The sequence below is a fragment of the Pongo pygmaeus genome, chromosome 11, assembly GCF_028885625.2.
Source record: "Pongo pygmaeus isolate AG05252 chromosome 11, NHGRI_mPonPyg2-v2.0_pri, whole genome shotgun sequence".
Taxonomy (NCBI): Eukaryota; Metazoa; Chordata; class Mammalia; order Primates; family Hominidae; genus Pongo; species Pongo pygmaeus.
In genome coordinates this window covers 138,934,428-138,959,669 of record NC_072384.2, presented here as the reverse complement: position 1 = coordinate 138,959,669, position 25,242 = coordinate 138,934,428, and the positions used below count along the sequence as shown (strand labels likewise).

Here is a 25,242-nt window from a genome sequence, read left to right as displayed (position 1 = left end):
GGGGGGTACACCTCTTGACTGGTGGGGCTGTCCAAGTAGCGACCCCGAAACTTTTCAGGGACCACTCATGACACTCCCCAAGTGATGAAACATGCCACCTCCTCTCACTCACAAAGCACGGGGGAGCACACGAGTGGGCCCCATGCTATCAACAAACCACCATGTTCGATTCTAGTTTCTGCAAAAAGGCAGAAGTGAATCACTTGCCACGTTCAGACCCAAGGGGAAAACCTCGGGCTCTGGGCTGCGGCCCTTTGGGAAGAAGGTTCTGGAGGGCTCACTGCTCTCGCCAGGAAAGGGCGAAACGGGACCATTCTTACCTTTCTGCTTCTCTGCGGGGTTGGGCTCAATATTCTCACACCGCAGACTAGCTGAATTATCATCTGAAATACTAGTTGAGTTAATATTAGCTTCTTTTGTTCCTGACATAAAACAGTTTAAAATTAGTCATTAAGACTGCACACCAAAGGGTTGGTGATCAGCGGCTTCATTAATATAGAGCACACTTACTTATCTGTTTTCCCACACTGCAAGTTTGGACTGACAAAGGACTGACCAAAGGCAGCTTTTAGAAAACATGCTTCTAGAATGTTCCTCCCCCATGGGCGGCTCTGGGGTGAAAGGGAAAGGACACCCCAGACTGTGAGTGGATCCTGGGTCTACTCAGGCCAGGAGGAGCAGACTGCCCCTGCCCCCATTTCTGGAGCTACCTGACACTGCCAGTCTCCACTCACCTCCCCACTAGAGGCAGACCCAGCAGCTGAGAGGCTGCAAGTAGGCGGCTGTTTCAGGAATGCAGGAAGAAAAGAAAAATATTTTGGACACAGTGCACAGTCCTGGCCATATTGAAAACTTTCACATATTGTCTACTAATTACTGACTGATGTTCCAAAGTTTATGAAGATAGAAAAAGTGTCAAATACCTGAGAAAATATTTTTGCTGTGAAGAAAAAAAAAAAAAAAAAAAAAAAACCAGGCTGGGCACAGTGGCTCACACCTATAATCCCCGCAATTTGGGAGGCCTAGGTGGGAGCATCACTTGAGCCCAGGAGTAAAGACAACCTAGGTAACATAGAGAGAACTCGTCTACACAAAAAATATAAAATTTAAAAAACTAGCCAGGCATGGTTACACACACCTGTAGTCCCAGCTACTCAGGAGGCTGAGATGGGAGGATCACTTGAGTCCAGGAGTTCGAGGCTACAATAAGCTATGATCATGCCACTGCACTCCAGCCCAGGGAAAAGAGTAAGACCCTATCTCGAAAAAAAAAAAAAAAAAAGGCCAAGCGCAGTGGCTCATGCCTGTAGTCTCAACACTCTGGGAGGCCAAGGCAGGCACCAGCCTGGGCAACCTGGTGAAACCTCATATCTACAAAAATTAGTTAGGCATGGTGGCAGGTGCCTGTAGTCCCAGCTACCCAGGAGGCTGAGGCAGGAGAATCATGTGAGCCCAGGAGGTGGAGGCTGCAGTGAGCCATGATCATGCCACTGCTCTCCAGCCTGCATGTAAGAGCAAGATCCTGTCTGAAAAAAAAAGGGTAGGAGCCGGGTGTGGTGGCTCATGCCTGTAATCCCAGCACTTTGGGAGGCTGAGGCCAGCGGATCACGAGCTCAAGAGAGTGAGACCATCCTGGCCAACATGGTGAAACCCCATCTCTACTAAAAATACAAAAATTAGCCAGGTATGGTGGCACACGCCTGTAGTCCCAGCTACTCAGGAGGCTAAGGCAGGAGAATCTCTTGGACCCAGGAAGTGGAGGGTGCAGTGAGCCGAGATCGTGCCACTGCACTCCAGCCTGGTGACAGAGCCAGAATCTGTCCCAAAAAACAAAAAAAAAGATAGGGGGCCGATGAGGGGCTAGAGGAATAGGTTCTACATTACAGCAGGACCCAGAGCTGGAAAACTAGCCTCAGTCAAAGGACCTACCACTCTAAAAAGAAACTGAGAGACAAAAATAAAATTGGAAAAATGTTCCCTTTCCTGAAATACAATCTTATAATTCTTAAAACTATTCAAAACAGCTTACATCAGAATCAACCTGACATTAACTATCATATAACTGTTTTATTTATAATGTAATAGAACTACATAAAATAGATGACATATAATTTTGCAAAGACATTTTTATCAATCTGTGAAAATGATGCTGACTTAAATAGTCTGATTCAAATAGTTATTTATATTTTATACAGGGTAACCAGAGAATAAACATGAAATATTAAGTTCTTAACCAAAAAAATATAAAAATAAACATAAGCTTGGCAGTTGTAGATGCTCAACTTTAGAAGAAAACATTCTAATCATTTTAAGTTGTGTACTTGATTTCAAAGTGTCAAATATTTTCCATACTCTACCATATTCACCATCACAATGAGCAAATTATAAATGCATTATCTTCATTCTGTAGTTCAGAGACCAATGACACTTTCACAATTTTACCTTTTCAAAGTTCTAGTGGTATTCTTATGTAAGCTTTACTAAACACCAAGTTCACACCGAGAGAAAGAACATGAAAACAGACTATACGCTCACTAATTACACCACACTGTAGAATCAATTCATAATCACGGAGAGGGGACTAAACAATTTGTCAAATAATTGCTTTAAACAAATAAATAATGCACTTATAAAATGAAAATGACGGCCGGGAGCAGTGGTTCACACCTGTAATCCCAGCATTTTGAGAGGCCCAGACAGGTGGATCACCTGAGCTCAGGAGTTTGAGACCAGCCTGGCCAACATGGTGAAACCCCATCTCTACTGAAAACACAAAAATTAGCTGGACCTAGTGGCGCACACCTGTAATCCCAGCTACTCAGGAGGCTGAGACATGAGAATCCCTTGAACCTAGGAGGTGGAGGTTGCAGTGAGCCAAGATCGTTCTACTGCACTCCAACCTGGCTACAGAGTGAGAATCCATCTCAAAAAAGAAATAAAATAAAATAAAAATGACTATGAATTGGCAAAATAAAAAAAAAAAAAAAGAGTCACAGCATAAGCACAATCTGTTGTCTGGAGCTACCTGGTAACCAATGAACCTTGTAGGTGAGAATGTGAGCCCTGGCTCAAGACGCCCTAGGGTGGAACAGTGGCACTTCCTCTCTCCATGGGCTACGCTTTGGTCAGGTCCCTCAGCCTTCTTGAGCCGCAGTTTGCCCAGTTTGCCCCACCTCACAGAGCCATCCTGAGTCAAATGAGATCTTGTGCATAGAGCAAGGACCACTGTGCCCGGCTGGGAGGGGCCGGTCCCTATCAGTCACTGTTACTGAAACTAATCAGACGTACGGCCCATAAATACAATTGAAAGAGGTCCATCATTCTGCCAGTGTTCTGCGCAAATTTTAGCTACACTAAGTTAAATGTCATCAAATAGCCAGTGTTTTTTTAAAAAAAAAAAAAAAAAGAATAGAAAAACATTTCTGGGACAATTAGAATATAGCTTGGGTTTTAGATGCTATCAGGAAGCAATAACTGAGTTCAGTTAGACAATACTTTTCTGGCTATGTAGGAAAATGTACTTTTTTAAAGCTGCATGTCAAAGTATTTAAAGTGTTAGGATGTTTTTTAACATACCTTGAAACAGTTCATTAAAATATGTAACTATATGCTGGGTCTGCTGGCTTATGCCTGTAATCCCAGCACTTTGGGAGTTTGAGGTGAAAGGATCACTTGAGCCCAGGAGTTCAAACCAGCCTAGGCAACAAAGTGAGATGCTCCCTCTACAAAAAAAAAAAAACAAACAATTAGCTGGGCATGGTGACACATGCCTGTAGTCCTAGCTAGTCAAGAGGCTGAGGCAGGAGGATCACTTGAGCCAAGGAGTTCAAGACTGCAGTGAGTTATGATCATACCACTGCACTCCAGGCTGAGTGACAGAGCAAAGCCCTGTCTCAAAAATATACATGAGAAGCCGGGTATCGTAGCACACACCTGTAGTCCCAGCTACTCAGGAGGCTGAGGCAGAAGAATCGCTTGAACCCAGGAGGTGGAGGTTGCAGTGAGCTGAGATCACGCCACTGTACCCTAGCCTGGGCAACAGAGTGAGACTCCGTCTCAAAAAAATATATATATACACACACACATGCATAACTGTACATTAAGCAAAATGGCAAACGTAAAACTAGTGAATCTGGGTGAGAGGTATATGGGCATTAGTTGTACTATTCTTTCTACTTTTCCGTATTTTTCACAATAGAAACAGTTAGAGAAGTAAGCAAAGATGAAATGAGGGAAACTAAGCAAAATAAAGACCTGACTTAATGTTCCAGAAAAACCTGGAACTGTCACACAATTGTAAAGCGAACAAAGCATGCCTTACAGCTTGCATAACAACTGGAGTACAGGAAGAAATTGTTCATGTTTTGAAAAAGAAATGGATAAATTCCTTGTTGAACTCTTTAATCCACCCAAAAAATCAAAATGATAACAATAAGACCCACAAATTCTCTGATGATGACCCAGGCTATGGGCACAGGGCTCATGAGGGCCAGGTCAGTCAGTGCAACAAAGGCCAGCTTTGACAACATGGACTTTTCTTTGAAGCACTAAGAAGGAAAGGTACTGTGAGGACCGGCTCATTAACCAGACCCAATGGCAGTGCACCCTCAATGAAGAAATTAAGGAACTGTAACAACCGCCAGCAAACTCTGAATTCCAATGTTAAACCATGACCAGTGCAAGGTAACACCTGCAACCGCGAAGACAGAGACCCCAGGCCCGTGCTGTGGCAGGACCCCAGGGAAGCAGGGGCAGGGTGGGGGGGGAGGAGAAAGACGAGGGACCGGGAGTCTCTCCAGAGCCCAGGCTCTGCTCCTGGCCACTGTTCCCAACCCCCCGTACTGCCCCCCACCCCACACTGCCACCCAAGGACAGCGGGAGACTCTGCTCCCCAGCAGGTGGCATCAGGCTCCATCCCAATCTCTGCAAAAAGCTCAACCCAGAAACCACGTTTGCAGTTTGTGCTTCTTACTGCCTGCACTTGTGTTATTTTCACACTTGCTGATATTACCTATACGGTCCTCATTACATGTCTGGAGAATGATTTCAATTTGTTCTAAATCCATTGCCCACCTCAGGATGAGCGCTGTCTCGCCCTGATCCGGGGCTGGCAGTTCAGCAGAGGTGATCCGTGATAAAGCGGGTTAGACTGCAGCATGCCTGGGGCAAGCCACCACTTTATGGACACCTGGTTCACCCTCAAGGCAGGTATCTTTACGCCCATTTATGACGAGGAAACTGGCTCAGAGAACCCACTCACGTGGCTGGCTCAAGGCCATGAAGCAGGTAAGCAGGAGGTGGGGAGTCATCCCTGTGGCCGCAGAGATGAGGTCCTAGCTAGCCGGGTGGGGGCTACCAGGAAGCCACCCCTCAGGCTTTCGCCACTGCCTGCTGCCCTCTCCTGCAGTGCAGGATTGCAGTGTGCCTGGGTGTTTCCCCCCAGGCACCTGAGGATGAGGAAAGCTCCCACAAAAAGAAAACATACATCACCAAGATGTGGTTGAACGGTAACATGCATGCCCGTATGACAGGGTCTCTCTTCAGTGGAAACACCCTGCTCCAGCTCAGTCACCTTTTACTCTGCCATCCCATGCTACTGAAGACCCAGACAACTCCCATATAGTCGCCCTACTTGGAATAAAATAACCACAGATCATCTTTCACACTGCGGCTGCTGTACCAAGCACACCCACTCCTGGAAATGCCAGCTCTGAGGGGAACGCACAGAGAGAGAGAAGGACGCGCTCATCGGTATTCCAGCTACACTTCAGAATGTGTAAAAGTCAGACAGATACAAGGCAAGTTGGGCCCAGCAAAAATTTCCTCTTCCTCTAAAGTCTAATTTTACACTATTTTTACCTTAAGGGCAACTGAAGAATTCTAATATTTTGAAGAATTCCGTCTGAAGTCACAGATGACAGTAGTTACTGATACTGAACCAAGGACCACCCCCTCTGAGGCAGCAGGACGAGGGCTGGGCGCACCCGCCACACGGCTGGCCTGAATGTGATTGGCTGTGACAGGCCAACTTCCCCAACATGCCTAACTAGTACTTTAAATATTCTACTGCGAGCACTTTCTGAGTAGAATAAAGCAGAGCAGGATGAAGACATAAAAACCGTTTCTCTATGTCATCAGCCACACCACTGTGAGATCCCAACAGCAAGGTTAAGAAAGCATTTTGACTGAAATGTAAAAATAATCTATGTATAAAAAGGTATATAATTAACTTAAAGCTGAGTTAATAAAGTTACATAACTTAGCATATTAAAGCAAATAAAACCTCAAGTTATGTCCAGTCTTCAATACATCATGAAAAAGTCTCATGAACATTAAAGTAGTTAGAATAATTTTTTAACAATGTATACCTACATTGAGATATAACCATTCACATTAAAGTGGTGAGGAATTTAAACTAAAGAATATATTTTTCTTACCTATTTTTGAAGTTGTCGTTTCCTGATTCGGCTCATTATTTATTCCAGACACTATGGAGTCTAAAATTTTAGCTGAAATATTATCCTCCTTCCTTCCTGACATAAAATAGTTAACAACAGATTAAAATATTATAAAAGATTTTGTGTTTGGTTGTTTTAGCTGGGATTTATAAGGGTTACACCAAGGTCATCAGCAAACTGTCTTGTCAACTAAATGGTCAACTCTCAGCCTCCACATGACTCCCCTCGTTAGAACTTGACAAGAAGCCCCCTCTCCTTCCCTAACACCTTCTTCCTCTCCAAGTTTTCCTCCAACTTGTTGGCCTTCTGTTTCCTTTGCAAGGATGATCCTCCCTCCTCCTTTTCCTCCTCCTCCCCCCTCCTTTTCCTCCTCCTCCTCTTCCTCTTCTGACCTGGGGGACCACAGCAAGCTCTGGAGTTCACCACGCCCTTTCCTACCTACACACGCCCCTGGAATAACTACTGCACAAAGGTCCACGTCCGTAAACATCACTTGTATGCTAGAACTCTCCATTTTTTGTTTTTCCCTTCGGTTTCTCCAGCTCTCTACTGATCTCCAAGTCAATATATCCAGCTGTCGACTAGATGTTTCTACTTGGTTGGTCCACAGCCATCTCAAATTTGTTGTCCAACACAGAATTCCTAACACTGCCACCCATTCCACCAACCAGTGTCTCCCAGAACCGTCTGTGTCAATAAAGGCCACCCCCTAGGAGCCCAGACCCCTCCCAGAATGAATCTCATCTTTGATTCCTTTCCATTCAAACAAGTGGCATCCAACCCAACAGCACAGTAAACCCAGCCTGCTCTCACCACTGGCACTCTGGTCCGAACCATCACCTCCTCTCATCCAGATGCCACGGCCCCCTCCTCACTGCTCTGCAGCCTTTACTCCTGCCACTCCACAGTTTTAAAAGGAGGCCTTCTAAAACCTAAGTCAAATCTTGCCTCTGTGCTGCTTAAAACTCTTCAAGGACTTCTGTGTGCACTCACTGTAAACCACACAGCTGCTGTGGACCGGGAACAGCAGCTCCGGGACCAGCAGCTCCAGGCCCTGTTTCCTGGCGCAGCCCTTTCCCCTATCGCTGTTCCTCTCTCCACCCGCCTCACCACTCACACACCTGCATGTCCTCCTTCACCCAAGTCAGCTCTCTGTCCAGATGTCCTCCCTCGGAGAGGCCCTCCCTGCTCATGCTCCTCATCCTTGCTCCTCTTGGCTTCATTTTCCTTGAAGATTCATCACAAACTAACACGCACATATGCACCCCTGTGTTCTCTTTATTATCATAAATGTCTGCAGAATCACTGAAGGAAGGCTCAAATGGACAATTTAAGCCTGTGATTGACTCAGGGTAGGAAATCCTCACCTGGCCAGGGGCAGCCCTGCATGAGGCCAACATGTCCCTCTGCCCCATCTCCACTCTGGCCAGAAGGCAGTGTTCTAGAGCTCAGGCTCCAGGTCAAGCAGGGCCACACCTATGCCAACCACCCCCACAGACTTCCACATGTTCAATGACCAAGCAGAAGCACAGGACCAGGCAGTAAAGCTTTCAACTCTCAACACTCACTCACAGCCTCCACCATAGTTCACTTAGCTTACCGAGCTGTTTCATGCTATGTTCCTTCTTAGCTTTACAGTAGGAAGAGTTATGTTCTTTTTCAGGGGAAAGACTATTTTCACTGGTTTTAGGGTCCCTTCTTCCTGACATAAAATTGCACAATGAAAATATATATTAAACTTAATCTGTAATGTAAAGCAGTTAACAAACAAAATTAAAATGTACTCATTAAGTCAAAGTGATCAGCTCTGTATGCATTACTTAGAAATAAGCAAAAATTATAATATTCTCAGGCAGAATGCTTTCTGGATTCTGCAGGGATTCCAGAATGACTTTAAGAGTCTAAATATGTTTAACAATGTGATACCCTCACACCCTGTAGTAAAGGCTCATTCATCCCCTTGAGCAGGACACAGAGGTCCAGTGTCTCACACACCTCTGGGTACTGGGCATTTGCCCAAATGAGAACCTACTTAAGTGAGGCAGAATGTTCAGGCAGAGTGCCAGCTTTGCTGGGGAACCCACAGGGAGGTCAGTGCCCGGCTAGCAGGAGGGGAAGACAAGAGTCCACTGAGCTGTTGATAGCTCAGGGAAGCTCCGTGTCAAAAAGCCCATAAATGTCTGGTAATGAAATCTCTTAAGACCATACAAAAGAACCCTAGAGCACAAGCTCACCAGTAAACACTGATGCACATATCGGAAGCAATTAGAAAAGAAGAGCAGATGATACAACTGTCTGCTTAGGAAAGCCAAAAGAATCAACAGAAGAACTACTGGATTAAGAGGCAACAACAGGCGAGGCGCGGTGGCTCACGCCTGTAATTCCAGCACTTTGGGAGGCTGAGGCGGGCGGATCACTTGAGGTCAGGAGTTCGAGACCAGCCTGGCCAACATGGTGAAACCCTGTCTCTACTAAAAATACAAAAAATTAGCTGGGCGTGGTGGCGCACACATGTAATCCCAGCTACTCAGGAGGCTGAGGCAGGAGAATCACTTGAACCTGGGAGGCAGAGGCTGCAGTGAGCCAAGATTGCGCCACTGCACTCCAGTCTGGCGACAGAGTGAGACTCCATCTCAAAATAAATTAATTAATTAATTAAATAAAACAAACCAGTGAGCAACCACTGCAACCAACAGACACACCCAAGTACACGCAACGTGTTCTCGGAAGAGGGGGACACCTTCACTAAGCTGAAGTTAGAGGTGCCTAATCTTCCTAAACTAATGAAAGCATATATTTAACAGAAGTCCAATTAAATTCTGAGATGTTAGTTTGTTTATTTTGCAAGAGTGGAATTCTTGAGTCATGAAGTGCTTTTAAAATTCATCCAGAAGAATAAGCAAATAAGATGGCTTAAAACTTTTCTGAAAAGAATAATGATAGGAAACTAATAGTAAAAATAAAAAAGTGGAAGTAAAAAACACCACACACAAAAAAGCCCGTAACCCAGACTACAAAAGGCATCACAGAGCAGGAGAGAAGCATTCAATGAATAAGTGATCCTGGAACCACGGATGAATTATTCTGACAAAATAGATTCAGAGCCTCACCTTATACCATGAATTAAAGTAAGAGATAACATAAGAAATTAAGTAAAAAAAAAAGTATGATAAAACGCAAATCTTCACCTCTCAAATCTCTGGAAAGATTACCAAAAAAAAGATTAGAGGCCTCAAGCACATAACAATTTAACACTTAGGCAAATCAGAAACTAAACCAAATATAACTAGTAGAAACAAACAGAAAAAGAAACACTTATGCAAAAATTGACAAATTGGCAGATGTCCTTCACATACAGCACGCGCAAGCAAATCAGTAAGAATGCAGACTCCAGAAGCAAGAAGAACCCAGGGAAACCAAAGAACAGGCAGGTCAGAGACGCCCAAAACACTCACACACGACGACAAGGACGATTTCACTGGTCATCAACGTTTTTGTTTTTCATCCATCAAAATCAGCATGCCTTTACAACACTGGAGAAGGTGTGGGGTGAAGGGCCATTAAGGGCATGCAGTAGCCATAATGCCACACCCTTTGTGCCAGCCACTGCGCTTCTGGAAACCCACCCCACAGCGGTCAACCAAAAGACAGCAAAGGCTTCTGGCACTAAGCTAGTCACAAACGCATTACTAATTATTGTGCACACGTGGAACCTACCATCTAAGCCTCCTTTCTAAGGGGAAAATTCCCACTACTACATCTTGCCACCCTTCTTTAACTTACACAGTTTAGGAAAAGGATGATTTTTCAGAAACTAGCACTGCTCATTCAAAGTAACTTCATACTTCAATGAAAAATAAGCCTCCAACGCCAGTGGCCTCCAATAGGGCTTCCCTGCATTTGCCTGACACTCTTATGTTAGGCAAGATGATGAGGTACTATCCTTCAGCAGACCGCAGGCCAGGCCTGTACGTTCAGCTTTTAGCATGACTTCCCATCATAATTTCTGCAGTTTTTAAACACATAAACATTATCTGCCTACATGCTCTATGTCCAACCTGCATGAGGATTAAATGCAGACTGCCAATGCAAAGGACGGAACTACTGAAACGAAGATGGCTGATAAGTATTTCTGGAAAATGAAAATTTGATCACAACTTTTAGATTTCAACACAGATCTCCAGCAAAGAGGGGCTACTCTGCCCTGATGTCATCAGCTCACACACTTGTGCACGCATGCATGTGTATGTAACAGCCACAAATCTTCATTCTTTCCACACGCTGTTCATTCCCAGACACAGCAAGTCTGTTTTCCAGCCATAGGAGTTCTTTCCTACTAGACATTGGGATTAAGACAAAAAAAAAAACCAAAAAACTAATATCCATATTTTCAGCTACATATATAAGTTTTGCAGTACCTTCCACTGAATTTTTGGATCGCCGTTTTGATGTTTTTGTTGTCAATGACTTGGATGCTCTAGTGGAAATCTCAGTCTTAAAGAAAAAAGAATGAAAAGAAATTAATTTATGTATTACACAGCAATATCATAAGCAGGTTTACTTTTCAAGCCCTTCTTGAGGAAGAACAAGTATGAAATCCAGCAATAGTGCCCATATGCTTTAAAAACTCGATACCACTAAGGACTCCAGACCTGAGACTGTGAATTACACAGAGGCCAAAACCCTTTTCACACTATATTTAGAATTCCATCGTTCTGTACAGCCCTAAAAAGGTCAACAATCTGCTCACCACACTTTGAGAAACACTGTCTTATCGGATGTGCTTATGAGGACTCCACTTCTGTTGCTATATACTTAATTACTTAAATGCACTTGTAAGCAACTCAGAAGGTAAAAATTTACATGTATTTAAACAGAACACAAATCAAAGGAAACAGCACATCCTATTCCTCCCTCCACTGGCACAGTTCCAGTCTCACCAACTCTCTCCCCTAACTGGCCTCCCAGCCTCTACTCTATGCCTAACCCATCTCCCCTGCAACCTCCTGAATACCTCCTGAAATGCGAATTGGATTACGAAAGTTGGCTTCAGCCTCTCAGTGGCCCCTACTGCTTGGGATGAGTGTAACCTCCACAAGATGGCCCACGTGGAGACGATGAGCTTCTACCATACCCAGCCCCAGGAAATGCGTCGCGGAGTCCTGAACAGGCCAACCAGAGGTTGGAGGGGTCCCTCCCACTGGCCCCATCTTCCTGGTGACTTACGCCTGCCTCTTCCAGACTCATCCTGAGTGCCACCTCCCACTTCTCCCCAAAACGATAACCCTATCACACCACACATCACACTTGTCATATAAAGGCAGAAGTAAACCCAGGAGTGCCCCCCAGAAAATTAGAGAATACACACACCCATCTATTTTACCAGGAGGTAAAGCATTTAACTCATTACTTTTACAACCAAATAAAATGGACCTATTACAGATAGGCCCAGACCATGTGCTCCTTCCATGCCTCAGTGGACCCGGGGAGCACACAGCATTCACTATTTCAACACAGCTACAAGTTGACATCTCTTAAAGTTATTTTTTAAAGTTTACCTCTGTTTCAGCCTTGGAGTCTTTAGAAGTTCCATCTGACAACTTTTTAGACATCTCCCCTGAGCTTGCTGACTATTAAAAAAAAAAAAAATTCAAACTTTAGAATTATTCCAATCCGTAACATCTAAAAATATGCCAAGATATTTTCTATAACACTGACCAACAGTGAAATCATTCTTCCCATGAGAACACCACATCACCAGTCCAGCTCTGATTGCCACGATTGTTACTGCTGCCTGCGTTCCCCAAGAGTCTTCCAAGCCAATAGCAGGGAGATCTCTTCCCATAAGGGCAGAGTAGGTGGGCAAGGACTTCAAATACTCCTGCCTCTCAGGAAGCTACACGGAACACAAATCCCTATGCCACATCGAACTTCCTGGAAACATAACGCAGTGAAACCCGGGGATCTGGAAGCGAGGGAGGGAATGAACAATATAAACCTCCAACACCCACGGAGAAACTGCTCCTAGCCACCTCTGCTGATCACGGGCTAACTTTATTAATAGAATGGGGCAATGCTTTTTACGCAAAGGCTTCAGACTTTAAGTGAGGAAAGCATTCTCATAACATAAACTACATGAAAACCGTAAACACCATCTCATCTCACGCCTTAAATCACTTCTCCAGAAGACATATCTCAGAGTAGAAGGAGTAGAACGATTATATTCATTGAGATTTTCCTCTAGGAAGACTGAAAAGCAAAGAATGCCTGTTCAATATTTCAACAATTCAATGTCCTCATAAGTTAATTATGAAGGTATCAGATTGTATCAGCAGTAATTACCCATGACTGCAAGCTGGGCACTGCGCATGTGCTATCCATAAAAGAGGCAGTTAAGGGGGGGCCCGGGACCCCCACATGGCCAGTCTAAACTAGCACCTGGCCTCTCAACTGCACTCTTAATGTTCCAAGTGTTTTCATATCTACTGTTTCACCTCTTCTTCGCAAAAGCCCATGAGGTAGCCTAGGATCTCATCAGCCTCTCTACTAGACAGAAATAAAATGGGGAAGAGGATAAAGAATGACTGAGGCAGAACTGGGGTTAGAACTTGAGTCTCTTGCCTCCCCAGCGTAGACGTCACTAAGGTCCCTGGGAACAGGGGCTCCTTGGGAGGCGCCTCACAGCAGCTCACACCTGCCTGGCGCTTTTTACCAGAGGAAAGGATGCAGCTGCCTCCCAGACCTATGCGGCTCAATGAAGAAGCCCCCAGATTGTCCACAGAAGAGCCTGGCAAGCAAAACTACCAGGCGAGATCCAAGCAAATCTCACGGCAGCCAAGTAAGCACCAGCCTCGAGTAGGAAAAAATCACTTCGCCATGGTCTCAGATGTTTTTAAACAAAACCACTGTTATACTTGGCTCTGATATGTTCCCAAATATCAGCCTCTAAGAATTTCTTTTTGTTGTTGTTGTTGTTTGAGACGGAGTCTCGCTCTGTCACCCAGGCTGGAGTGCAGTGGCGTGATGTCGGCTCACCGCAACCTCCGCCTCCCGAGTTCAAACAATTCTCCTGCCTCAGCCTCCTGAGTAGCTGGGACTACAGGCACGTGCCACCACACCCAGCTAATTTTTGTATTTTTTTTTTTTTTTTAGTGGAGATGGGGTTTCATCACCGTGTTGGCCAGGATGGTCTCAATCTCTTGACCTCATGATCCACCTGCCTCGGCCTCCCAAAGTGCTGGGATTACAAGCGTGAGCCACCATGCCCGGCCAAGCCTCTAAGAATTTCTTTGGAATGGTTTCTCTCTACTTAAAAAGCCAGTCACCTCATTAGCAGTTTTAGGGAACATAACGTGGGGACCCTCAATCCGAAGACCTTGCGAGCTGAGGAAGGTTGGCCCCATCCTAGGCTGCCTTATGCACAGCAAAATACACCCGAATATACTGGTGCCTCAGAAAAATCAGGTCCATGAAAAATACTTTTTCTTACACCTCTAAAAAGGAGCAAAAGATGGGGAATGTCTTTGTAATTTCTAAGACTCATAAGGAAAGCCAGGTTATGACACATATCATAGGGTACATTACTCCAGGATGTGCAATGGAAGGGGAAAGAGTGACATTTTAAATAGTAAAACTCCGAAGTGCCTTGTAGAACACTATGTTCAATTACTAACAAAACCACAATCTTGCCCGATAGGCACCCCACATCCCACTGTGACCCACAGATCGCAAAACGGGCTTGTACTGACCCCCACAGGAAAGCCTGGTTTACAGGATTCCCTCAGGGTCAGTCCTGTGGTGTCCACCCCCCTCTCCTGGGCAGGCACACCCTGAGACGCAGTGCCACAAGACAAGATGGCTGTCCCGGGAGGAAGAGGCCATGGCACCAGCTCAGGCCCTGCCCCTCACTGCCCAGCCGGATCAACTGGGCAGATCTGGATCCCTTCCCAACTTCAGTGTCCTCCTTCCTAGCAGCTGGAGACAAGATGATTTCCAACATCTTCACAGGATGCTTTACAATTTGACATCCCCCAAAGAATGGGTGTCTGGGAAAATGTCCCCAACACACATGGTGGGTCCAGAAAGAATTCACACATTTAGAAAACAGTTTGAAACCAACAGGATTTTCTGGCAAACCCTAAATTTACCTGAAAATTTAATTAAACAATAATTACAGTAAACTCAGGTCTTATTGTACTTATCTGCTAATGCCTAAAAGCCCTTGAAAGCAGCCCTAATCCTTAATAACTGAGCAACGTCCATGCTCCTAAAGACACCACATGCACAACTCAGACTGCGCATAAACACTGCTTGCAATGCTAAGGTGGAGGCTGCTCCAAAGCCTTCAGAGCAATACTGAGAGTGACACAAACGACACAAACGACACGCACGGGAGAAGCAACACATCTTAAAACACCTGCGAGACAAGGACAAGAGCAACTTGGCAAATCAGCTCAAACTCTGAAAAACGTTGATTTCTCTACATGCCTGGTGGGGAATCATTAAACCCTAAAAAGAGCAAGCATTTAATATTTTCCTGACTTCCCCCTTCAAATTATCTTCTACCACTCCCAGATCAAAATTCCATAAAGGGAGACCTCAGAAACCACTATCAATTGATCAATTCCATCCAGTGTTTCATGATCTGAAAAGCCCATCACCCCTTGCCTGGATGCTCAATCCATTCCACCACCAAATATTTACTGCAAAGCTGCCATGTGTCAGACACTCTATCAGACTGGGCATCCAACAGTGAATATGAGTGAAATCTCTGGCTTTTGCCTTTAGGGAGCTTATAATCCAGCAGAATTCTCCCTGGACTGAAGTAGGAAATGGTTAAAAAGTCACTGAATAATGCCTTAATAAATGATTGGCTGAACAATAAACTTCTATTAGGGGATGAACAAAAAACCCAAAACACAACTGACAAGAAATAAGTATCTCTTTGGGTTTCTATTGAGAATCCAAGATTGTCATCATTTTAAATAGGTATAAAAGAAAACCGTCTTCTAGTCATATTGTAAGAAAGATAAAAATCATGTTTGAGACCACCACAAACTCTTGCTAAGCGAAAGGCGAGGTTTTCAGCAAGACTTTACCTTTTTCTCAGGTTTGTCGTGCTCTCTGTTCTTCTCCCTGTCCGGGTCCCGGGAGTGCTCCCCGTTTTTCACTCTCCGTCTGTCCCTGTCCTTCCCTTTGTCCCGGTCACGCTCTCGGTCCCTGTCTCTCAGTCTCTCCTTCTCTTTCCCCCCCTCACTCTTTCTCTCTGTCTCCTTCTCGCGCTCGGAGTCTCTGTCCCGCTCCCTGTTGCCTCTGTCTTTCTGTCGCTCGCTGTCTGGCCTGGCCCGGGCTTTGGCTCTTTCTCTCTCCCCTTCTCTGTGTCTGTTTCCGCCATTCTCCTTGGCCTTCTCCTTGTCCTTGTCCTTTTCTTTTGGCTTGCGGTCTTCTTTCAATACTTCCTTCTGTTTTCGATCTCTGCTTGTACTTCTCTCTTTTATTTCAGAGTCTCCTCTATCCTACGAAATAAAAATAAAATCATTTATGAATGTTTTTACCTAAACTACAAAAAGACTCACTATTTCATTTTCAAAGATGTGCGACTTGGAATTCACCTCTGTATTTTTATGAACTCTGGACTCTTCTTCTCGCACATCCTTATTGTCCAATTCCTGAGATCTTGAGGTCAGTGAGGCCCGGCCTTTCACTTCTCCCTTCTCTCCAGCTAAAACCCTCCGCACCGCATCATCACTAGAGAGCTTGTTGTCCAAATGGAAGGAAATGAGGTGTTAGGTGAAATGAGATCCGCACACATAACAAATAGAACATTGCCATTCAAAGATGGCGCATGAGACAGATTCTCTGTCTACAATGAAACTCAAAGGATAAAATATTTTTTGAACATGTTATTATCACATACAAAGCACAGCATATCTTGATAACTATTACTTTCAGCACTTTGGTCACTAACAGTAGCATCCACCCAAGCCAAATGAATCCTGGTTCAAGTCTACCCAAGCTGTCAAATGTGAATGTGTGTGTTCAAGGTCAATAAAGCTGACCCATGCAACTCTACTACAAATACCTTAAACTTCTAACGGGATCGTAGAATCCCAGCCATAAGTGCCTTAAGATTTTATCTAACCACCTCACACCCATTAGGATGGCTGCTCCTAAAAAAAAAAAAACAACACAAAACAACAAGCATTGGCAAGGATAAGGAGAAATTAAAACTCTCATGCACTGTTGATGGAAATGTAAAATGATGCAGCCATTATGGAAAATAGTATAACAGTTCCTCAAAAAATTAGGCACAGATTTACCATATGACCCAATAATTCCCCTTCTGGGTATTTATCCAAAAAAATGGAAAACAGGGTCTTGAAGAGATATTTGTATACCATGTTCATAGCAGTATTATTCATAATAGCTAAAATGTGGGAGCAAACTGTACCATTGACAGGTGAGCGGATAGACAAAATATGGTATATCCATTACAATGGAATATTATTCAGCCCTAAAAAGGGATGAAATTGTGATACATGCCACAACATGGATAAACCTTGAGAACATTATATTAAGTGAAATAAGCCAGTCAAAAAAAGGACAAACACTCTATGACCCCACTTATCCGAGGTTCCTAGAATAGTCAGATTCATAGAGACAGAAAGTAGAATGGAGGATGCCAGGGGCCGGGGTACGGGAGAAGAGGAAGTTAGTGTTTCATGGGGACAGAGTCTGTTTTGCAAGAAGGGTCCTGGAGACGGAAGGTGGTGATGGCTGCACATGAATGAATTTACCAGCACTGAAGTGTACACTTCAACATGGTTAAGATGGCAAATTTTATGTTATATGGACTTTAACACAATAATAAAATTATGGGGAAAAAACCACTGATCTGATTCAAGCCCCATCAAATGCAAAAATTCCTTCTCCAGCATCCCTGACAGCCATCCAGAGTGTAGGACACCTCAGTCAGGAGTCCCACTCACTCACACACTCACTCCACAAGCACACGCTGAGTGACTGCCGTGGGCCAGGCTCCATTTAGGCCAAAGACACACCGTGTACTGGGGACACAGATAAACACAACAATTAAACAACAGCCTATAGGAAGCCTACAGGCGCACATAAGTCAGCCTGGGAGGGAGGAGAGGCCCAGGCTCAAGGAAGCACTCACAGACGCCACATTGCTGCTGGGTGAGGCTGGAGGAGGAAGGCAGCTCAGGCACCAAGAAGCCAGCAGGCACCAGGGCAAGAGGCCGACGGGAGACAGCAGGCCAGGGCCGAATGCAGGGGTGCGTGGCGACTGGAATGGAGGGCTCAGGTATGGGAAACGAGAGAAGGATCTGAAGGGAGAGAAGTAGCAGCAGGTCTCTAGCAGCCTCACAAGCTGTGCCATGGAGCTGGCCCAGCCCCGAGGCTACTGGAAGCCGGAGAAGATTCAGCAGAGGAGATAGGCGCCAGATGTGCTTTTTAGAAAGATGAAAAACATAAAGGACCCGGGAAGAGGAGCTGGGGAGCCTAGGGACAGAGGCCAGTGTACTGGCAAGATCTGCTTCCAAGTCTCTAAGTTTGCATGCTGGACCTGCACTGGGGGGGGGCTCCTAGGAGTCAGCCTGATACCACTATGCACCTCCACAACCCACTGCTGTTGAGGGGGCTGAAACCTACCTGTTCCCATTTGGGTCACATTTAAGGTTAGCCCCCAGCCAACCACCCACTAGGTATGTGAAAAACTGTATTAATTATACTCTCAATACAAGTCCAACCTGCTCCTCCATGGGGCACTACTCGGCCTTCAAAAGAAGGAAGACCCTGGGGAAAGACCTTCTCTAACATTTGGGCAAACACGGCCCAGGCTGGACCTAACCAGAGAAGCCTAAGGCCTGACACCCAAGTTTCTAGCCCACAGTGAAAAGCTCAAGAAGGAAAAAATCTACTCCCCATACAACTGAAACAGCAACCGAGAGAGAGAGAGAAAGGGTGGAAGAGAGAGAGGAAGGGCGACAGGCAAGCAGACACCAGAGGCTGGAAGAGAACAGAGACTCCCATAAGACCCAGGGAAGAAGAAAAGCAGCTCCTACAGCCACTGCAGCCCTGGCTGGAAGCAGCCACCTGTCTTCAAGGGAGCCTCCGAAAGGAGAAAGGCAGAGGGCATGGAAGCCTGGGCCTGCAGCCTCCAGCCGGGCACTGTGTGCCTTCAGGGTTCCCCATTTTCTATTGAAAGCTTGCAGAACTTGCGTATTACATACCCTTATTTGTTTTATCGTTCAGTATTAAATTACTCCTCCTGTATCTCTGGGGCTCCAGAAGGGGTGGGATCAGATTCAAAGCACAGTGTTTGACAGACACCACTGAAACTCCTTCCCTAAACCGCCCACACATGTGAGTCCCTCACCCCTGACTATTTTTTACTCAAGTACTAAGTTCAAAATGCCAGGACAGCAGTAGTACCTTGTTGAGACAGCATTTTCCAATTATCTGGAGCAGCTCATTTGTTCTTTCAGGCTCATGCCCCGCCACGATTCGGGCTGGTTTGGCCAACAGTGGCTCTCCCGACACCATTACAACCACGTCTATGGCCTTTTGTAGGAAGCTAATTTTTGCATCTTTATCCTGAAACATTTCCATTGAAAATACAAATATTACAATACTTTGAAGAGTGTGCATTATCTTCAGTATGTTCAACAGGCATAGGATAGTTTCTGTTTACATACAAAGCTGTTTTTAGATATATAACAAATCTAGAAATACTGACTTTTACTGACAAAACAAAAACAATTCATTAAAGCCTTTAATTAATTGATGGGCTAGCACTAACCTTTGAAATATTAATCCCATTTTTCAGTGAATAAAACTAGCATGACATCCAGTTGCCACAATGAGAAAATGAAATGAGAAAGGGTATATATATCAATTTATGAATTCACTGACCTTGTATTCCAACCACACGCAGCAGAGAAATGACACACGCCACACTACCAGGCCTACAAAAAATCCCATCCGTTAAGATGAGGAGTCAACAGGAGAAGCCCGACTCAAACCCACCTTCACATTATCAGACTTCATCTCGGCGTCCGTGTAGAGGCCCTTCATGAAACCAGTCATTCTAATCACCTTCAAGAGAGAAAGAAAGGCCACCATGTCACCTCACAGACAGCCTCCTCATCAGCGTCATCCACTCAACTCCACACTTGGGAGATGTCAGAATTGACTAGCAGCCCAGATTTGAATCATCCACTTAAGAAATATTTGATGTCTACTACACGTGCTGTGCAGGGCAGAAGCCAGCCAGATCCTCTCAGGACTTAGTCTGGCTGTGTGGACAGACGGGTAAAGATGACACCACGCAGGTACTAAGGAAGCACTCCAGCTTGGTACCTAATCCACAACCCGGGAGGGGCAGGAGTAGCAGGGAGCCCTTCCTGGAGGAACCACACCTAGATGGAGACCAGGTTTACAGAAGACTTGGGCAAGCGGACATTTCGGATGCACGTGCCAGACATAAGAAAGTCCCCACGGCTGGGCGCGGTGGCTCACACCTGTAATCCCAGCACTTTGGGAGGCTGCGGTGGACAGATCGCGAGGTCAGGAGATCGAGACCATCCTGGCCAACATGGTGAAACCCCGTCTCCACTAAAAATACAAAAATTAGCTGGGTGTGGTGGTGCACGCCTATAGTCCCAACTACTCTGGAGGCTGAGGCAGGAGAATCACTTGAAGCAGGAAGCTGAGATTGCAGTGAGCCGAGATCATACCACTGCACTCCAGCCTGGCGACAGAGCCAGACTCCATCTCAAAAAACAGAAAAAAAAAAAAAAAAAAAAGTCCACACAAGGTCCAGGACCCACAGAGTCCTGTGCAAGGGATCAAAAGAAATGTAGGACGACAGGAGCCTGAGGCCAGAGAGACACTCGGGGCCTGGTGCAGAGGCCCTGTGAAGCCACTCAGGGACATGAACTGAGCCGAAGGACCACAAGGAGGACCTGGAACGGCATTTTACAAGAGTCCTTCAGGTGCAATGGAGGGAACAGATTCCAAAAAGAAAAGGAACTTTTTCTTTTTGTAAGCTGGGCACAGTGGCTTACACCTGTAATCCCAGCACTTTGGGGAGGCCGAGGAGGGTGGATCACTTGAGGTCAGGAGTTCAAGACCAGCCTGGCCAACAAGGTGAAACCCCGTCTCTACTAAAAATACAAAAATTAGCCAGGCATGGTGGTGGGCACCTGTAATCCCAGCTACTCAGGAGGCTGAGGCAACAGAATTGCTTGAACCCGGGAGGTGGAGGTTGGAGTGAGTCGGAATCACACCACAGGACTCCAGCCTGGGCAACAGAGTGAGACTCTGTCTCAGAAAAAAAAAAAAAAAAAAAAGAAAGGAAGAAAGAAAAGAAAAGGAATTTCTCAGCCTAGTTTTCTAAGACTAGAAGTTCTGCAAGGGTCTTTCTCCTCACCACATGTCACTACTCACTTCTTAAGATGGTGGCAGGCTCCACACCTCATTGCTTTGGTTCTCTCCCCAATCATCCCTTCCCTCAGGTAACCTATACCTCCTAATTAGCCCTAAAACCAGCTTTTAGGGCAATTATTTTTTCTGTTCCTCTCAACCCCCACACCCAGCCAGGGTCCTGGGTTGTCTCAGACTGCAGTTTTTTGAAATGTGGTAGGTTACTGTAAAATCAATACAATTTGTAGCAACAAGCATTTTGAATAGCCAGGACCCTTACCAGCAGCCTGCATGGTACATGGTAAAGACAGGTATGCCCACAGCCACATATCCTAGGTCAGCTAATAAAGCATATTTATTAGGGGGAGACGTGTTTTAAAAACAAGACAGTCCCACCCTAATGAGAGCCCTCTCTGGAATCAAGCCACAACTCCTTAATTTGCATCAAGTTAGGTATTAATGAATCTAGGAGTTTTCATTCCACACCACACTATGTAAGAGCTATGCTACTGTTTTTCTTGAGATGACAGGTAGAATATTAAGAGCATCCTGCATTTAACATTCCTGGAACATTTTCATTTTGTCCCTGTTGAGGTTTTCCCAGGATGCTGGCAGTTAAAATTGTGAGCAATAGGCTGGGTGCAGTAGCTCACACCTGTAATCCCGGCACTTTAGGATCCGAGGCAGGCAGATCACCTGAGGTCAGAAATTCGAGATCAGCCTGGCCAACATGGCGAAACCCCATCTCTACTAAAAATACAAAAATTAGTTGGGCATGGTGACATGTGCCTGTAGTCCCAGCTACTCAGGAGGCTGAAACAGGAGAATTGCTTGAACCTGGGAGGCGTAAGTTGCAGTGAGTGGAGATTGTGTTACTGCACTCCAGCCTGGGCAACAGAGTAAGACTCCCTCTTAAAAAAAAAAAAGAAAAAATTGTGAGCAATAACTGTAAGTGACAAGAGACATTAATGTCACAGGATCCACACTTAGCTTAATGAAACGGGGTGGTTAGTTTAGCTATAGCTAAAATACTAAATAGTAATGTGTGTATAATATTCAGGACAGTGAAGCATTTTCATAAGAGGCTCTCCACCTATTATCTGAAAATCCTTTCCAATATGTCAGTCATTCTAACATCTTTATCAAGTAGGTGATAATTTATTTATCTTTACACAGGGAGAGAAATCAACTTTGGCATTAGATGAGGAAATCTATGGGAGAAGAGCAGACCAGTCGTTCCTAATTGGGAACATGCAGCTCGTTCCACACACCCTATCTACCTGGCCAAAAAGGCAATCCTTTTTTTTTTTTTTTTTGAGACAGGGTCTTACTCTGTCACCCAGGCTGGAGTGCAGTGGTACAATCACGGCTCACTGCATTCTCAACCTTCCCGGCTCAAGCAATCTTCCCTACTCAGCCTCCTGAGTAGCTGGGATTACAGGTGCACCACCACACTCAGCTAATTTTTGTATTTTCAGTAGAGATGGAGTTTTACCATGTTGGCCAGGCTGGTCTTGAACACCTGGGCTCAAGTGATCTGCCCGCCTTGACCTCCCAGAGTGCTGGGATTACAGGCGTGAGCCACAGCACCCAGCCCATGTTCCTCCTCCTCTCCCATTAGGATTCCTCTGACCAACTATGCGGTAGTGACTGTTCAGCCACCGTGAGCTGAGCGCTATCACTGCCCCACAAGGATAAGGCACACTCCCTGCGCCTCCCTCCTAGGGCTCTGCATTTCAGTGGGGCAGACAGGACTGGGAGAATAAAGGTTTTGGCAGCCACAGCTATAGTGGGCTGGACTCACACTGGCTCTTGTTCCCTCTGGGTCAGAGGACGGGTACCTGCCTACTTCACGGGACGGTGGTGATGCAGCACACTGTCCCGCTCTCACCGGGCTATCCACACAGCAGGTCCCCTCCCCACAGATTGTCCAGGACAGGCTGTAAGTGCTGCACCAGCTGGGAGGACATGACCAGGGCTGGTGGTGCCTTGGGATGTGGGTGGATTCGAGAGCACTTTTAGGCACTGTTTTAACACAGAGGCACACGCTCCAGGAGACCACACGTTATAAGCTAAGGTAGGAGGGCAGAACCAGTAAAGCAAAGTCTGTGCAAGAATAAGGCACCCAACCTGTTGAAAAGAGTGAGAAACAGAGCTTGAGGACCATCACCAGGCGAGGTCATGAGGCCCCGGAAGTCTGCAAGTCCAACCTGAATCCTAAATCCCAAAACACACCTCTGAGTTCCCACATGCCCTTGGGTCCACCATGGAAATGGGTGCTGCGCCCGCTGCAGTGACGCTCCTGAGAGTTACCAGGGAGTTACCACGAGCCTTGACAGGTCCCACTCAACAGGGGATGTTTGTTGTGCAATTTCTATGTACCTTACCCAGTGCAGATCACCAGAGCCGTGCTAATAAGCAAGCCAGGGTCTCCGGCACTGAGGAGCACACCATCCGCAAGTGGGGAAAAGCTACAGAGACCACCAATCTCAATTTAGGGCAGGGTGTGCAGCTCTGTTACAGTTTTTCCTGCCAAGTCTCCCTACAACCACCTCCACTAAATTCACCCGCAGGCATTTATTAAGCACCCAAAATGTGGTATGGAGGGAAACTTTGGGGCAGAAGGGTTGTATAAAATATATTATTTCCATTCTCCCAGGATTTAGGGAGTGCCTTCCACGTGCTACATACTTCAGGGCAAGCGAGAGGGGTTCTGCAAGGTTAGACGAGGCAGGAGTCACAGAAGCAGCTTTGCCAGGAATAATGGAAGATGCACTCTAAGGAGATACACGGGCAGGCAGGGAAGAAATAACAATGCTCCCCGAGGACCCGGAGCGTCCTTGTAAGCGGCGGCCCGACTTCCTCACGGAGGGCGCCGCGGAATTGGGCCTACAGGCCGGGCTCCCGGGCAGGGGCCGCACAGAACTCTCGCCCCGACCCCGGAACTGACCCCGGCCCCCGACCCGCACCCTGCGCCCGGCCCTGAACCGGTCCCCGACCTGCACCCCAAGCCCGGCCCACACCCGGTCCACACTCGGCCCTAACCCGGCCCCCGACCTGCACCCCACGCCCGGCCCACACCCAGTTCACACCGGGCCCGGGCCCCGACTCCGGCCCAGCCCCGGCCCCCGACCCGCACCTGAGCCCGAGCCCGAGCCCGGCTCGCACCCGGCGCCACCTGGCCCGGGCCCTGACCTCGGCGCCCACCGGAATCCCGACCCGCACCTGGCCGGGCCCGGCCCCCGGCGCCCACCTCCGTGATGATGTCGTGCAGGTAGCGGAACGGGGGCTTGCTCAGCAGCTTCTCTGTCAGCGGCGGCCTCCGAATCACCTTCCCCAGCGCCTCCTGCGTCCGCCTCACCACCGCCGCGTTCATGACGGCGTCAGCCGGCCCGGCCGAGCCTAGGCCCGGGTCCCTGGCCGCCGCCGGCCCCGCCGCCGCCGCCCGGTCCCGCCAGGACGCGCCGCTCCGGTTTCCATCCCACAGTGCACCGGAGCCCACCACAGCGCCTGCGCGGCCGCCGCAGGGCGTTCGGTCACTAGGGCTGCGCGGCCTTAGCAACGGACGCGCCGCGGCGCCCCGCCCCCTGCCCGCCTTCCTGCGGCCGCGCAGGCAGGACTGGGGGTTCCGCGGGAGAGGTTTGCGGGAGGGCGGCTGTGCCCGTGCAGGCGGAGCGCGGCGGGGCGGGGGAGCGGGATCTGGGATCGGGGGCCTGGCCCCTCCTCTGCCGAGCGACGGCCTCGGGAAGCGGGTGTTCGCTCGCGTTAGAGGCGACTGCCTGAGGACTGATTTAGAACAGAGTAACTCCTCCAAGATCTGTGCCGCCTGTTTCCCAAATCTCAAGGGCTTTCGCAGGCACTGGTTCATCGGAGGGGAAGGCACTAAGTTATCCCAAAACACACGGAATAGAAAATACGCTGTCCTGGCTGGTACTTAATAAGGCTTCTTGGGCAAGTCACTTGTTTTCTCTGAGACTCCACTTCTGTTCCTACAAAGCAGGGCTAGTGTGCCCCCTGCCTAACCCACCTCCCAGAAAGGTAAATGGTGACTAAATGCTGTGTCGGTGCTCTGAAACCGGGACAAAGCCATGCCCCGTTGTCCTACTAGGTGTCTGTGGTTCTTTCCCACCTGTCCTCTGTCCATCATGCACAGGCCCACCGCAGAAATCCTTCCAGCGATTTGAGAGCTCTGGAGTCTGTAGTTCTTCTAGTGAACACACCGTTATAACTTTTTTTTTTTTTTTTTTTGAGACGAAGTCTGACTCTGTCTCCCAGGCTGGAGTGCAGTGGCGTGATCTTGGCTCACAGCAACCTCCAACTCCCAGGTTCAAGTGATTCT

General features: G+C 46.9%; 1 protein-coding gene across 12 annotated transcripts in view; it reads right to left on the bottom strand.

Annotated features, from left to right (window-relative positions):
* Positions 1-24,402, bottom strand: part of TRAF3IP1 (TRAF3 interacting protein 1) — a 78,307-nt gene extending 53,905 nt beyond the window's left edge. For 4 of the 12 annotated variants that reach the window (XM_054478175.2, XM_054478180.2, XM_054478170.2 and 1 more), the window contains exons 1-10: positions 24,157-24,398; positions 19,506-19,574; positions 18,912-19,073; positions 16,070-16,213; positions 15,557-15,973; positions 12,017-12,088; positions 10,877-10,952; positions 8,059-8,160; positions 6,438-6,533; positions 321-422 (exon numbers count right to left, since the gene is read on the bottom strand). In XM_054478175.2, coding sequence (XP_054334150.1) covers positions 321-422; positions 6,438-6,533; positions 8,059-8,160; positions 10,877-10,952; positions 12,017-12,088; positions 15,557-15,973; positions 16,070-16,213; positions 18,912-19,073; positions 19,506-19,574; positions 24,157-24,279 — 1,363 coding nt within the window. In that variant the 5' untranslated portion in view covers positions 24,280-24,398. Of the gene's footprint in view, positions 1-320; positions 423-6,437; positions 6,534-8,058; positions 8,161-10,876; positions 10,953-12,016; positions 12,089-15,556; positions 15,974-16,069; positions 16,214-18,911; positions 19,074-19,505; positions 19,575-24,156 lie in introns of all 12 variants that reach the window. The other 8 variants (XM_054478171.2, XM_054478177.2, XM_054478172.2 and 5 more) reach the window with 5 other exon arrangements.
* Between the last annotated feature and the right edge of the window lie 840 nt (positions 24,403-25,242).